The following is a 13,458-nucleotide window of genomic DNA, read 5'->3' as shown; positions in this document are numbered from 1 at the left end:
CTGGGCGTCCACCCTTCATATTCACATCTTGTTTCCTCCGATGGACCCTCCACTGCTGACCCAGCTCCAAAATCAGAACCCACACTCTAACCACCCTGCATGGCCGCCACCTCCCACAAGGATGCTCTGTTCATTTCACATCTTTCACTCTGGCTAGTCCCTGCCCCTATCCCACTCTTACTCCTTTAGACAACTTCCCATACTCCCAGTTCCCCTCACCCCCAGGCATCTCTTTCCTTATATTCCTTCCCCATGTCCCTGGCGAAAGCCCTCCCAGTGTCTCTCTAAACCCTGATCTCAGCCTTCCCCATCTTCACCGCCCACCACACCCAGACCTACTGACCTCTGTCATCTCTCCTGGCACCCTGCAGCCCCTTCCTAGTTTCCCCCCTCAGAGACCCCACTCTCTGAGTCCTGTACTCTGCCCCATGCCAGGGAAAGGACAGGGACTGGTCAGTGATGGGGCTTACTGAGTTGGGGAGAGGAGAGGGTCCCGAGGATTGCTTTGGAGACAATCCCTCCAAAGTGATCCCCATGTCTTTACCCCTCCTCCAAGCCCCTTAGTTTCCCTTTCCTAGCCTAACCTATCCCACAATATGAGCAGGGTGAAAACAGGAGGCACCCACAAATCTTTAGAACCATATCTCCTCCCCATCACTGTACATGGCCCTCAAAGACCCCCTGGCCAAGGGGAGAGAACACCTGCCCCTTCTGACATCCCAACCCCAATCTCAGTGGCCACCCTCCTCCCACCACTTGCCAGTGTTTCTCTCTTTGCCTTCTTTGTGTCTCGCGTCCCTTCTCTAATGAGGATTCTCCCCATCCTTCTCTCCACATTTTCCCACACTACCCAGAGGTCTTTTCCCAGCCTTCCCACCCTGCTCACCTCGTCCTCATCCAGCATGAGAAGCTGGTTCCCCGAGATGATGCAGAACCGAGGGTTCCAACCAGGACGATCATATGGGGAATGAACGTATTGGGTTCGGTGCATAGGGGGTCCCCGTACATCTAGGCGGCAGAGACACACAGAAATGGTAAGGGAGGCTCTATGTATTTGGGAGACAGAGGTGTCTAAAATGGCAAGAAGAGAGTCCATAAAGGGGCAGAAGGGGAACCCACCCGCCTTGAGGAGATCACAGATGGGGGTGAGGCCCCCAGTAACTTTACAGGAACAGAAGATAAGCTGCTCTATCTGGGGAAAAAGAGGTGAGGGGAATCACATCACAGGGGGCTCTGGAGACTCGGCAGAAGAAATACAGAGGAGTGGTTCAGAGAGGGGAATTATATCATGACAGAGAAGTTACACGTTTGGAGGCAGAGAAAGGTGAAGGAGCTCTCCAACCACTTCAGAAAAATAAAAAGGTGGAGGGTGCAGCAAAACTGGCAGAAGAAAAACACAGGGAGGTTGGTGGCAAGTGTCTGGGAAGAGGGAGGGCATCCAGGTAGCTGCAGAAGACAAGGATTTGGACGTGGCACCACCCATCTGCAAGAGAGTAAGAGGAAGACTACAGAGCTGTGGGAAAGAAGGATGGGGGTGTAGGGACATTTGGGTCATGAGACTCTGAGAACTAAACATCTGGAAAAGAGAGGGTGTGAGGGAACTTACCTGTTCCCAGAGTCAGAGTCAAGAGAGGGCCTCCCCTCCTGCCGCTCCTCTTTCCTCCACTCCCTCCTCCCCTAGCCCAACCCTGCTCATCCTTTGGGGAAAGATCTGGTTCTGCTAGTGGTGGGGGGGGAGGATGGGTCTTGTAGGCATCTGGCTGTGGAGGGGATGGGGAGTGAGGAGGTAGGAAATATGCTGTTTGAATGAATACTGGATTGATGTCTTCCCCTACTCCATGCCCAGAGGTCGGAGGTCGAAGATTCAACACTGTCCCCCTACGCCACCCCCTCCCCCCCCACCGCATCTCCACAGACAGGATGGGAGCCAACTCTACAAGTTAGGAACCTCCCCAAGGCTCAGTGAGGAGCTTGAGGAAGAAAGAGGGGAGGGAAGAATGGAAGATCCAGGCACGTGACGTAGAGCGGGTCTCCCAAGACTAAAGCTGGGGTTGGGGACAAAACTTCTAAAAAAAGAAGAACGGTAGACTAAGGGTCACCCCTGCTCAGAGAACCACCCCCCCACCCAGGGTCCCCCTTCCCCAACTTTGCTGTTCCTCTTCCCATGCCCCCATCCCTGCAAACTGCTTCCCCTTTAAACCCCAATGCCACACACCATCACAGGGACGTAGGGGACAGGCCCTATAGAAGACAGAAATCAAATTGGTGACATCAAAGTGATAGAAAATAGGCTTAAGGAATCAGAGTCAGAGTTTAGAGGAAGAACAATTCTGTTACCTTTACAGGATAATTAATCATGGGTATATTGCAGGAAAAGAACTGGTCTTTGAACTTCATTCCAACTGAAAGCTCTGAATAGGAGTTTTGAAAAATCTAGCCCCTTTCTGTCTATAAACATGTTTCAAATTTACCCAATCTGCAGGTCAGAGTCAGAGATGAACCCCCAGAATACAGGTATCTAGAAACCCCAATACTTTGAAACTCTCACTATCTCAATGCCACCTCAGAGATTCTAACCAATATCCTCTAGATACAGAGGTTACCAAAACCCAGGCTCTGGGACTGCAGACACTGCAGGAAGCATGCCCACTGCAATCAGACCCTGAGGACCCCCAGAGGAGACATCTGTTGATACATATCATCATTATGGGAGGGACTGGTTCAGGCTGCAGCCACAGGGAGGCAGGTTAGACTTCAGGGGACACCTTCCGGGAGCGGGGAAGGACATGGGGAACTTAGCTTAGGAGCAACACTAGAAATACACGCACACAAATATTGTCTGGACTTAAGTAAGGATGATTCTGGGAAGCAGATGCAAGAGACAGAGAAACACAGTTGAGAAAGGGGAAAGGTTTACTAGGATGAGCAATTCCACAGGGCTCAGATGGGAATCTCTGTAGGTCCTGTTCCAACCACCAAAACCTGTGTCTTTGCTCCCCAAATCTCCAACACCCCAGGAAGTAGAGGGGCCAAGAAAAGAGGAATGGGTGATAAGAGCTGGGGTCTTAGGGGAGAGTGAGTAGGCACAGACTAGTGGTGATAAGATGGGGAATGGGGTGGAGAAGAGAGGATGGGGTGGAGAAGAAATAACAGGGATGGATCTAAGAGAAAAGCAGACAGGAATGATGGTAAATCTTTAGGGACAAGGGAATATACCAGAAGGGCCCAAATGGACATGGGGCAGAGGAAATGAGGTGGACCTCATAGGAGTACTAGGACAAGGGGGTCAAGAAGGAGGGGGCGAAGAGGTGGTAGAGATATAAGGGAGCTACCAGATAGAAGTGAGGGAGAAAGAGAATGGACACCAGAGAAGGCACTGATATAGGGGAAGGACAGAAGGGGGACTCATATAAGGAACGGACACCATATGGGGGGAAAGATATAGGTGATGGACACCAAAGGAGGGAGGGGGAGTGGAAATAAGGATTGGAGGTGGGGGAGGGGGGTAAAAGTGGTGAAGTGAAGGAAGTGGATAAGACCCCAGGGATTACATTTCAATGGTCAAGGGCCTTGATGGGGGTCAGAGTGTGGGGCAGGGTCCTAACCCGCCCCCTACTCCCATCACTCAGTCTTACGTGTATTGCCCCCCCCCCCGCCCCAACAAACACACACTGAATTTGGCCCTCCCCCTGCCCTGGTCTCTCCTCCCCCAACCCATTCCCCATTCTCTCTCTCCTCTCTTCCCTCCATCTGGACCCTCCATTCCTCTTCCCCCTCCCCCCACTGCCTCCCTCTCTCTCCATCTGGCCCCTTCTTCTCTCCCTCCATCTCCTATCTTTTTCTACCCCCTACCATACTCTGAGCCCCCCACCATATTCTTCCCATCTTCTTGGCTTCTCTTTTCACCCCTATGTTTTCATTTTCTTCATCTTCCCCTCCTAGCCCCTCTCCTAAAACTCTGTCCTTCTATTTCCTTGATATTTTCCTCATCTCTCAGCTCCCACCTCCAAATTATTTCTGCAGCTCTTCCCCCAACCCTGTCCTTCTATCTTCCCACCCTTTCTGGCGATCTCTTTCCCCTTCATCATTTTCCCCTCAGCCCCCCTTCAAGGCCTGTTTCTTGGCCCCTCCGGCCCCTATCTACCCCTATTCTCTGACCTCCAATCCCTCCTTCCCCATTGCTCCCATCCCCGCCTTCTCGGTCCTCCTCTCCCCTTCCATTTCAGCTGCTCCCCTCCCTGGCCCCAGCTCTGCCCAGCCCCCCAGCCCCTCCCCCCTTCTCCCCCCCCCCAACTGGCCCTCCCCCTCCCCTCACCACCGTACCTCTGAAGGGGGCATAGGACATCGCGGGGATGCTCCCCCGATGGATGGAGGCGCGAGACCTGCTCATCAGGCCTGGGGGGGAGGGGGCGGGGGGGCCGGGGGAGAAAGAGAGGAGAGAAAGAGGGGGAGAGAGAGGGGGAGAAGGAGGAGGAGGTGGAGGAGGAGGAGGAGAGAGGAGCGGAGAGGAGCGGAGAGGAGCAGAGAGGAGGAGAGAGGAGGAGGAGGAGGAGAATAGGAGCCAACGGCAGCAGCGGCAGCAGGGAGAGGGAGAGAGAGAGAGAGAGAGAGGGGGGCGGGGGAGCGAGCGCGAGAGGAAAGAGCAGGAGGAGGAGGAGGAGGAGAGAGTCTCTGCAGCCCCCACCCCTACTCAGTGAGAACCAGAGAGGGAGAGACCCCTGACTCAAAAACACACCAGAGAGGGAGCAGTTCGAAAGATGCAGACCCCAGACCCTGAGATGGGGAGACCCCAGACCCACAGAGAAAGATACCTTGCCACCCGGGGTGGTGGGAGGGCGGGGGATAATCTGAGGCACAAACCCAAAGTCTAGAGGAAAAGAGACCCCAGTCTCAGAAAAAAGACCCCAGACCCCTCCGCCCCCACTCTGAGAGATGGGTCAAAGGTCAAAATCTGAGCATCCAGTCTCAGGTTCTCCATAGCCACAGAAATCTTAGACTCAAGACTCAGACGGTGATCTCAGGGACTGAGACCTAAGAACTAGACTCAAAGAAACAGATGAGACCCAGATTCAGAAAGAACCCAGACCTAGAATTAGGTCTTTGAGAACTCAGACCCAGAGAGAGATATGAGACCCCAGACTTAGATCTCAGAGAAAAGAAACTGCAGACTCGGAGACCGACAACTCGAGAGACACAGAAACTCCAGACCCTGGGGGCGGTGGGGGCGGGGCCAGAAGAGACACTCAGCTAGCCCGGAGATGCAGAACTCAGAGACCCCAGACTCATAAAGAAGAGTTTCCAAGATCTCTGAGAGAGGGTGATCGCGGACCCAGAAACCCCCTAAACAAAAAACAATGAAACTCAGTCCTGAGAAAGATGCCAATGCAAATACTGAAAGACCCCACAGAGATCTATCTCAGAGACAAACTCCAAACCCAAAGACAGAGATCTCAGGGAGAGCCCAGCCCCAGAAAGGCAGGTATGAAAGAACTCATCCTGGGAAATGCCCAGTCATACCCACAGAGCAGACCAGAGACCCCAGACCTAGGAGGGAGAGGGAATACTGGGTAGGGGGTGACGCAAGAGCGTTTTTCTCCCTGCCTCCTCCCACCTATTTCTCCTCTCATCGGCCCCTGTCTCCATTTTTGGGTCACAGGATGTGCTTGGGCCCCAGGGAGGATATGTAGGACAGGTCCTGGCTCCTAGGGGGATGGGTTAAGGGAAGGAGACCCAAGACTGAGAGGTAGACCTGTCCCGGAGAGTGAAACAGCAAGGGGATAAGGGACAAAAGGACCATCACTACTTCCTGGTGTCCTCTCCATATCCCCAACCTGCAGCCCTTCCCCCACACCCCACACCGATTCACCAGTCTGTCTCCAGCTTTGGGGTTTCAGTTAAGAGAGCTGAGCGCCCTCAGCCCGATTTTAATCATCTTCTATCCCATTTACAGGGTCTCACTCTGTCCCTTTTTTAAAATGCATCTTTCCTCACCTAGGCATGGTCTTGCCATGCCGTGTCTGCCTAATCACTCCCCCCTACCCAGGGACAGCTGGTTCCTCAGGTTATACTTGTGCATTCCCCAATTCAGGCATCTGTCACTCCTAACCAAAATGGCAGGGGGCGTTCTCTCCACCCCCTGAGGTTCAATCTCCTAAGACCCTCCCACTCCTTAAGGCCTCGGGAACAGTGTAGGGGCTGTTACTAGGCACATTCTGGGGTTTAAGGATGACACCCCACTCCACAACCTGACGCATCGACTCTGCGGGGTCTCCAGACCCCCTTTCCTTGCGCCAGGTCTCTCATCACGTGGCCTGCGAGGCTGTCCCGCGATTGGTCTCTTCGCGTAGCTCATTGAGGTACCGCCACCTGAGGGGACCGGCCCCCTCACGTGACAGTGGAACGCCGCTGCGGCTCTCCTCAGCCTGCAATAGGTCGTTTCCGGTTTACACGGAAACGGGTGTCCCATTTCCGTGCACGTCTGCAGATCCGGCTGTTGATTGGTTGGATCCCTCTTCGCCCCTCCCTCACTGGGAGGCGGGACAAACTGGGCCACGTGAGGGCAAGGATTGGCTGGCTCTGGGGGTTAGGGTGGTCCGGCTTCTACTGTCACGTGGTCAGCGCTGTTTTCTTATCACGTGGCTGCTGCCCAGGTAAGAAGAGGCCGCTCTTCCTAGCTTCGGGGCCCTTTCTCGTCGTAACGTGTGGCCTTTGATATTCAACTCTCCTCTACCAGCATAGGCTGCATGAGGGGGGGGCGGGCTCCCGCATTCCTGCTCGGCGGAGGGGTGAGTGACCGGCCCCGCCTCTTCCGGTCCTCGAAGCTTCGCCCACCACCCGGACCCCAAATCCCAGAGGTTGGCCCGGGAGGAGGTAGTGAAAACCGAGTCTTTGTCTTAATTTTCCAAGTTTCTCTCTCAGCTTCAGGGACCTTTTCCTTCGGGGTGCAGAAGAGGGAAGGCAGAGCCTGAGTGTCTGTCCAAGCAAAGGGTTCCCGGGGTGCAATTTCCTGGGGTATTTATGGGGAGACACAGAATTCACTTCCCGCTCTCAGGCCGCTCTGCTCCTCTCACTTCTTTGGATGCCGGCCCTGCTGCCTGTAGTCTCCCGCCTTCTGTTGCTACCCCGAGCCCTGCTGTCCATGGCTTCAGGAAGCCCCCCGTCCCAGCCCTCGCCGGCCTCGGGCTCCGCCTACGCTGCCGGCTCGGTCTCTGCAGCCTTTGTCACCTGCCCCAACGAGAAGGTCGCCAAGGATATCGCCAGGTGGGGACCTCAGTGTGGAGCGAGGAAGGATGCTTAGGAAGGGAGAGTTGGAGGTGGGGGAGAAGAGTGCCCTCCCGCTGCTTCCTGCCTGTCTCTGGGCTGCCAGTGCAAAAATCCGGGTCACGGGGTCTCTAAATGGGGCTGTCTCTTCACCTTCAGGGCTGTGGTGGAGAAGCACCTGGCAGCCTGCGTCAGCCTCATTCCTCAGATTACATCCATGTGAGTCACAGAAGTTGGGGGGTTAACCTACCTCTCGGGTCTGACTGGCAGTCTTTTTTCCTTGGGGGAAATCTTTGCTGCCACAACGCTCTCTTCCTGACCTTTTCAGCTATGAGTGGAAAGGAAAGATTGAGGAGGACAGTGAAGTGCTGATGGTGAGAAACGTTCCCTCACCCAACAAAAACAATTCCCTGACCACTCACTTTGATCCCTGTCCCTCCTCTGAGATCCTGAAATCAATTTCACCCTTTGATTCAACTGTCTTCCCCCCCTTAGATGATTAAAACCCAAAGTTCCTTGGTTCCAGCTTTGACAGATTTTGTTCGGTGAGAACTTTATGGGTAGAGATGAGGGTGTGCCCTGTGGGGTGAGACTTGCTGGGCAGTCTAAGGGGGTGGGCTTCTTCGGGTAAATCTTTGAGTGATCCCCCATCTTTTTCCCAGTTCTGTGCACCCTTACGAAGTGGCCGAGGTGATTGCATTGCCTGTGGAACAGGGGAACTCCCCGTACCTGCATTGGGTGCTCCAGGTTACAGGGTCAGTTCCTGAGTCCGGCACAGCCCCACCGTGATGAGCCTTTGTTTTTGCCACGTTCCCTTCATATACTTCAATGTCCCCTGCCTTCCAGGTGATGACTGGACCCTTAATAAAGCTTTAGTTCTGTCATTTTCCTTTTTCCTCGTCAAAAAGTGAATTTGGTTGGGAAGATCAGAAGTGCTTCTAGTCCTTTTGTTCTCATCTTTCAGAATGACTCAGAGCTGCTAAGTTTATTTATCTTTATTTCAATGATACAGAGCCCAGGATCCTTTATCATCCTCCCCTCCTCAGTCTCCGTCCCCAGGGGTTAAATAATTTTTAAAAATATTTAAAAAGCTGTAACAAAATAACATCAAAGGAAATGGGAAGAGGAATGGGGGAAGGGTCAGGAATCATGAAGGGAGTAGAGAAGAGAGAGCCTCTTCCCCAACCCCCCACCTGGATTCCAGCCTGGGCAGTAGGGTGAAGTACCCCCCTACTGCCCCAGGTACATCCCAGCTGTAGGTGAGGTCAGAGGTCAGGGTATGAAAGTGCCGGTGTATGTGAATGGGGAAGTAAGTGGGCAGAGGCAGGCTGTTCAGAAGATGCCCCCTCCTCCCCACTCAACCAGGTACTGCACAGAGCCATCAGGCCGTACTCTCCGAGCAAGCACCCGGACGGGGTCCCCTCGGGACAGGTAGCCGACCCCACCTCGGACTCCTCCCCCAGTTCCAGGAGACAAACTACGGCACAGGGGAGAAGGGGGTGCTGAGCGTCTAGGAAGACCTGGGGAGGGGGCTGGGACTGAGGAAGATGAGGCAGTCATCGAGTGGGGGGCACTTTTAGGGAGGTCTGTGGGGAAACCAATGTGAAGTTCCAGGGGTGACCTAGGGAGAGAAGGCAGTTGTCAGTCCAGATGGAAATTAAGGACTGACCAGAAATGGAGGTCGTATGTGGATTAGAGAAACAAAAAAAACGGTTAGAGACCAAGGAACTTAAGAGCACAGAGGTGAAGAACACAGGTATCACAGGTAAAGGAGTAGAATCTCACCTGTCTGGGGGTTCACCATCCCCAGAGGTCCCTGCGGTGCTGGCAGAGGGGTGGAAGGAAGCGAACATCCGGATGGGACTGCTGGGGTTGGGGGAGGGGGAAAGTCAGGACCCGAAGCAGGGGAACAGGACCCTCTCCCCTGAGAAGGGCAGAGCTCAAACACTACCCTCAAGGAACCCCTGTCCCCAGAATACTGGGAAGCAGACATTGGCTCTAAGTGTCTCTAGGAAAAGAAGTGGGCAGCCAAGGGAGAGAGGGGAAAGAATTCTGGGTGAGAAAGTCCAGAAGATGTAGACGACTGGAAGAGAGGTTCCAAGGGAGCACACCTGGCTGGAGGCAGGAGGTGCACTGACCTGGGCAGGCAGCGGGCATCTGTGGGCCGGAAGTTGTAGCCGCTGCTGCCCTGGTAATTCTGGTTAGGGCTGGAGGGTGGTGGAGACACTGAGGCCTAGAAGGAGCAAAGGACTGAGAGATAATCCTTGGTTTCTTCCCACACCACCATTTGCCCCACGGGGTGCCCCTGCCCTTGTACCTGCAGTGCCCTCTGCAGACGAGCCCGCTCCCTCTGCTCCTGGAGCTCGGGCTGGTTGCGCACTGCTGAGGGTGGCCCCAGCTCCTCCATTTTCCCCTTCTGCCTCCTCCTCAGGGGCTCTGGCTCCGGCCTCCGGCGCTTCCCCAGGGGACGTGAGACCCCTCCCCCAGGGCCCTGCCCTGAAGGGAAGCTGTAAGAGGCCTCCTTATCCCCCCAGCCCCCTCCCGGACACCCCAAGACCTCCCCGTTTCCATACATACACCCTGAGAACTTCCCCATCCCCCCTGGACCAGTGACCTGGTGGGGGCTCCATCTCCAGTAGGGGCCTCCACAGGGGGAGGGATCCGAGCATGGAGACCAAACAAGCATTTCCTCTTCTTAATCTCCCTCCCTGAAATGAAACTGGGGTAAGGGGAGAAATAATATAAGGTCAGTGCCGTAGAAGAGGGACCCTCCTATGCCATTACTCAGTCCTTTTCAGAGGTGATCTTCCAGGTGGGCTGCAGCCCCTCCCCTCCCAGGCTGCCATACCATATCTCCATCTCTTTCTGAGCCTCCCTCCAACTCACCGGTCCTTGTGGCTATTGAGAGCAGAGAGGAGCCTGGAAGAACGTTCTCCCTTGGGGGTGTCTGAGAGCTGGGGGAGGGGAAGGAAAATGGGGTCAGGGGAGCAGTGATTCCCTCCCTCCCCCTTTTCTCCACATCTCCCTGGTCCACCCTGACCCCCAGAGCTGCACTACCCCTTACCTCCCCAAGAAGCAAACTGTCCCAATTCTCAGAGGTGAAGGGGAGGATCTCACGGTCAAAATCAAAGTATTTTTTCTTACAGCAAACGCTGAGGTGGTACAGGACAAGATGAGCCACGTCCACCCTGGAGAAACATTAACTTGTCAAGGTGGTAGAAGGGTTACAAAACCCAGGGGGTGTCCCAAGGCGGGGGGCTGGGGACTGTAAGGTGAAAAACTGGGGGTGTTGAGGGAGGAGTTACGCTGAGGCCGTGCCCCATCCAGCTCACCAGCGAAGCTGTAGCCTCCGGACCTTCTCAGGGCCCCCCCGACACACACAGCATTCAAACTCATAGAACCTGGACATGGGCAAGAGGGAGAAAAATACTTTTTACAGGAAAACTACACCATGCTGGGGGGAGGGGGGGCTCCGAAGCAAGGACCGGGTCAACAGGTAAGCAAAGCTGCAGAGGTTGGGAAGAGACCAGGTCTGGGATGGGAGGGTGGGGGACGGAGGTGATGGAGCAGAGCTCTTGGAGAGCCCAGCCAGGCTCACCTGTCCCCGTAGAGGAGAGGCTTGCTCAGACACTGGGTGCAGGCCTCATGGAACCACTGTAGGCAACTCCTGCACTGCAGCATCTTCAGGTTCCACCTGAGGGGAAACACAGGACGAGTGACCCCCCAATACCCCTCCTTAACTGCCCCAAACCCAGCTCACCACCTTCTCCCACACCTTCAACACTCCAGCCAGCCACCCTGTTCTTTCTCCTTCGTTCCCTGCATCCACCACCGCCCCCCACAACTTATTCCCTAACCCCCGCCCCTCACTACTCACTCCCCAGGGCCACCACAGTAACAGTAGCTCTGCTGCCGGTTGCTCAGATGCCCAGCGTCCCAGTCCAACCCCTTTAGTCCGTACGGCAGGGAGAGCTTCATGCCCAGCATGGCCCGGGCATAGGGGCCCTTCTTCAGCGCACCTCCCCTCTGCAGGTGGAACAGGCAGGCGGCCTCAGGGGTGGGGGAAGAAAGGACTCAGGAGAGGCTGGGGGTGGGAGGCTCCCATAGGAAGGTGCCTTTACCTTGGTAGCGATGGCAAAGACGCACTGGCGGCAGACCCAGGATGTGCCCTCTCCCTCTCCGGGGGCTGGGGCCCTTGGAACGTGGCAGTCCTGGTGATAAGCTGAATAACGATAATATTGATAGACCACTCATTGCGTTGCATACCTGTCTGCACTAGGTGTTGGGACAGGAGGAGTCTTACCCATCTCATTTCATTCTTGACTGTGGTCCTGCTGGGGTGGGCGTGTTACCTTTATTTTAATAGCAGGTGAGGCAGCTGTGGTTTTTAGAAGTTTAGGGACTTGCCCAAGGTCATATGGGTAGAAAAGAGTGTATTTGAACTACTTTCTGTCTGCAGAGCTCACACGTCCCATCCCATGTTTGCCGCTCCCTGTGCTGGAAGGGAGTGAGGTTACAGGGTTGAGGAGATGGGCCAGAGCAGTGACTTGGGGACTCAGGCCAGGACAGGTGGTATAAGGACCAGTGCTAGAGGGAAGGGTGAGAGGCAGCCTGGAAGGCCCAGGGCAAGCTGGACCATTCAGGTGTCCTGCTCTCTCACCGTGGCGACACTTCTCACAGCTGACCAGCCGGTTCCCAGGGACCACAGTCTCAGAGCGACATACACAGCAGAGGAGTTCCTCCCCAGGGAGGGCAGCTGTGAAGAACACAGTGTCAGAAGGCCTGTCCTTAAGCCCTTTCTGGCCCCCACATCAGGTTTCTGTTTTCCACGGGATGCACACCCTCAGGCCTCTCACCAGGGCTGATGTCTTTCCATAGAACCAGAAACTGGGAATCATCCTCAAACTGGACCAGACACACCTCCCGAGCACTGTCCACCTGGAATGGGTGGGCACAGAAGATCAAATGGAAGTCAGAACTAGATAAGGGAAATGAGAAGAGGTGACAAATCAGAGATCAAAGGTCTTACCTTTTTGATGGTCCCCAAGTATAGAAGCCCATCTGTCCATCTGGCCAGCACATCTTGACCCTCCCAAAGTCGAGGCCTGGAGCCTGAGGTGGGAGCAGGGGAAGCTGGGTCCCAAAGTGGGGGGGCACCAGAGCGGCTCAGCCGGGGGGGCTGTGCCATTGCATCCTGGGGGGGCCTAGCTAGAAGTGGGATGGGAGGAGAAAGTTATGAATACTGAGGAATTGGTCCCCATTTTCTTTGCCTATTTTTCTGTCAAGGACTCAAGCAGGTGTGCCCCCAGTCTCCATTTCCCTGAGACACCTGGATGGGAAACCACTGGGCCCCCCTCCCGAGCTTCTTGACTCCAACTCTCCCAACACAGTCACCACTGGCTCTCTTCTCCCTACTCCCCCTACCAACCTAGTTCTCTAGTTTCCCAGCTTCCAGAGCTCCCCTGGGATGTTATATGCTGGCCTTGAGATTTTAGCAGAAACGATGGTTGCAGAGGCAAAGGTTACCACTCAATTTCTACTACCACCTTCTACTGCTGTTTAGAGGGATCATAATCGGGGTACTGTTTCCCAGAGATGTGTTTTAGGAGCTTTTTCTGGAGATGCTTTCCAGAGTGGAAACGGTTGCCTCCCGGGCCCGCGTGTCTCATTCAGAACAATCATCTTGATGCCAGGTTATGTCAGGTTACCCTTAAATTCGGGGCTCCCGCCCCCGGGTTAGATAACTTCCCTGAGTGCCCCGGGAGGGGGGCGTGTCCCAGTCTCGGTCTCTACTCCCCATGACGGCGAGTCCGAGAGGGGACTTGAGTCGGCCCGACCCGATCCGATGCCCGGGCGGCGCGGCTCTCCCGCCCGCGCCCTGCGCGCCGACCCCCGGCTCCCTGCCCCCCCACGGGCGCCTCCCGCCGCCTCCTTACCAGTGACAGCTGGGGCCGCCGGGAGCCGGGCAGAGGCAGACGTGGGAGACCGAGGCGAACCCCCCGCGCGGGGAGGGCACGTCTGGGCGTCGGGGGGCGTGCAGGCAGAGACCGGGGGGTCCCCAGGCCCAGCCCCTCCGTCCCGGCGGCTCTGGGGCGTATGACGCAGCAGCCAAAGCAGCGGCAGCGGCAGGAGGAGGCGGCGGCGGGGGGAAGGAGGGGAGGGGAGGGGAGGAGAGGGGAGGGAAGGGAAGGGAAGGGG

At 55.6% G+C, this 13,458-nt stretch overlaps 3 protein-coding genes across 12 annotated transcripts in view; 1 reads left to right on the top strand and 2 right to left on the bottom strand.

Annotated features, from left to right (window-relative positions):
* Window positions 1–4,390, bottom strand: part of SYNGAP1 (synaptic Ras GTPase activating protein 1) — a gene marked incomplete at both ends in the record, with an annotated part of 29,938 nt that extends 25,548 nt beyond the window's left edge. For all 4 annotated transcript variants that reach the window (XM_079712299.1, XM_079712300.1, XM_079712301.1 and 1 more), the window contains 2 exons: window positions 887–1,008; window positions 4,324–4,390. In XM_079712299.1, the coding sequence (XP_079568425.1) occupies window positions 887–1,008; window positions 4,324–4,390 (189 nt within the window). The remainder of the gene's footprint in view (window positions 1–886; window positions 1,009–4,323) is intronic.
* A 2,257-nt stretch (window positions 4,391–6,647) lies between these two features.
* CUTA (cutA divalent cation tolerance homolog) lies at window positions 6,648–8,144 on the top strand. Of its 5 annotated transcripts, none has more exons than XM_079713086.1 (6): window positions 6,648–6,785; window positions 7,052–7,260; window positions 7,420–7,479; window positions 7,589–7,634; window positions 7,756–7,805; window positions 7,923–8,144. In XM_079713086.1, the coding sequence occupies exons 1-6, from the start codon at window positions 6,744–6,746 to the stop codon at window positions 8,047–8,049; spliced, it is 534 nt and encodes a 177-aa protein (XP_079569212.1). In that variant the 5' UTR covers window positions 6,648–6,743; the 3' UTR covers window positions 8,050–8,144. The 5 variants fall into 5 exon arrangements, with proteins under 5 accessions (XP_079569212.1, XP_079569215.1, XP_079569214.1 ...); XM_079713089.1 differs by having other exon boundaries at window positions 6,648–6,854; XM_079713087.1 differs by having other exon boundaries at window positions 6,745–6,870.
* Window positions 8,145–8,267: 123 nt separating this feature from the next.
* On the bottom strand, window positions 8,268–12,460 carry PHF1 (PHD finger protein 1; the record flags this gene model as incomplete). Of its 3 annotated transcripts, none has more annotated exons than XM_079713864.1 (14): window positions 8,268–8,881; window positions 9,046–9,126; window positions 9,399–9,493; window positions 9,578–9,767; window positions 9,875–9,979; window positions 10,147–10,214; window positions 10,325–10,448; window positions 10,593–10,661; window positions 10,859–10,954; window positions 11,138–11,286; window positions 11,382–11,482; window positions 11,921–12,016; window positions 12,117–12,198; window positions 12,290–12,460. In XM_079713864.1, 14 exons carry the CDS (start codon window positions 12,446–12,448, stop codon window positions 8,593–8,595), a joined length of 1,704 nt encoding a protein of 567 aa, XP_079569990.1. In that variant the 3' UTR covers window positions 8,268–8,592. The 3 variants fall into 3 exon arrangements, with proteins under 3 accessions (XP_079569990.1, XP_079569988.1, XP_079569989.1); XM_079713862.1 differs by having other exon boundaries at window positions 9,046–9,123; window positions 12,290–12,448; XM_079713863.1 differs by lacking the exon at window positions 9,399–9,493 and having other exon boundaries at window positions 8,670–8,881; window positions 9,578–9,756; window positions 12,290–12,448.
* Between the last annotated feature and the right edge of the window lie 998 nt (window positions 12,461–13,458).

This window comes from Hyperoodon ampullatus (assembly GCF_949752795.1).
Source record: "Hyperoodon ampullatus genome assembly, chromosome: 10".
NCBI lineage: Eukaryota > Metazoa > Chordata > Mammalia > Artiodactyla > Ziphiidae > Hyperoodon > Hyperoodon ampullatus.
This window is presented reverse-complemented; position numbering and strand designations above follow the sequence as displayed.

Coding starts and splice junctions, on each gene's coding strand:
- CUTA (XM_079713089.1), top strand. CDS start 6,744: ATGAGGGGGGGGCGGGCTCCCGCATTCCTGCTCGGCGGAGGGGTGAGT. Junction 6,855..7,051: donor CCGGACCCCAAATCCCAGAG/GTTGGCCCGGGA, acceptor TCCCGCTCTCAG/GCCGCTCTGCTCCTCTCACT. Junction 7,261..7,419: donor GTCGCCAAGGATATCGCCAG/GTGGGGACCTCA, acceptor CTTCACCTTCAG/GGCTGTGGTGGAGAAGCACC.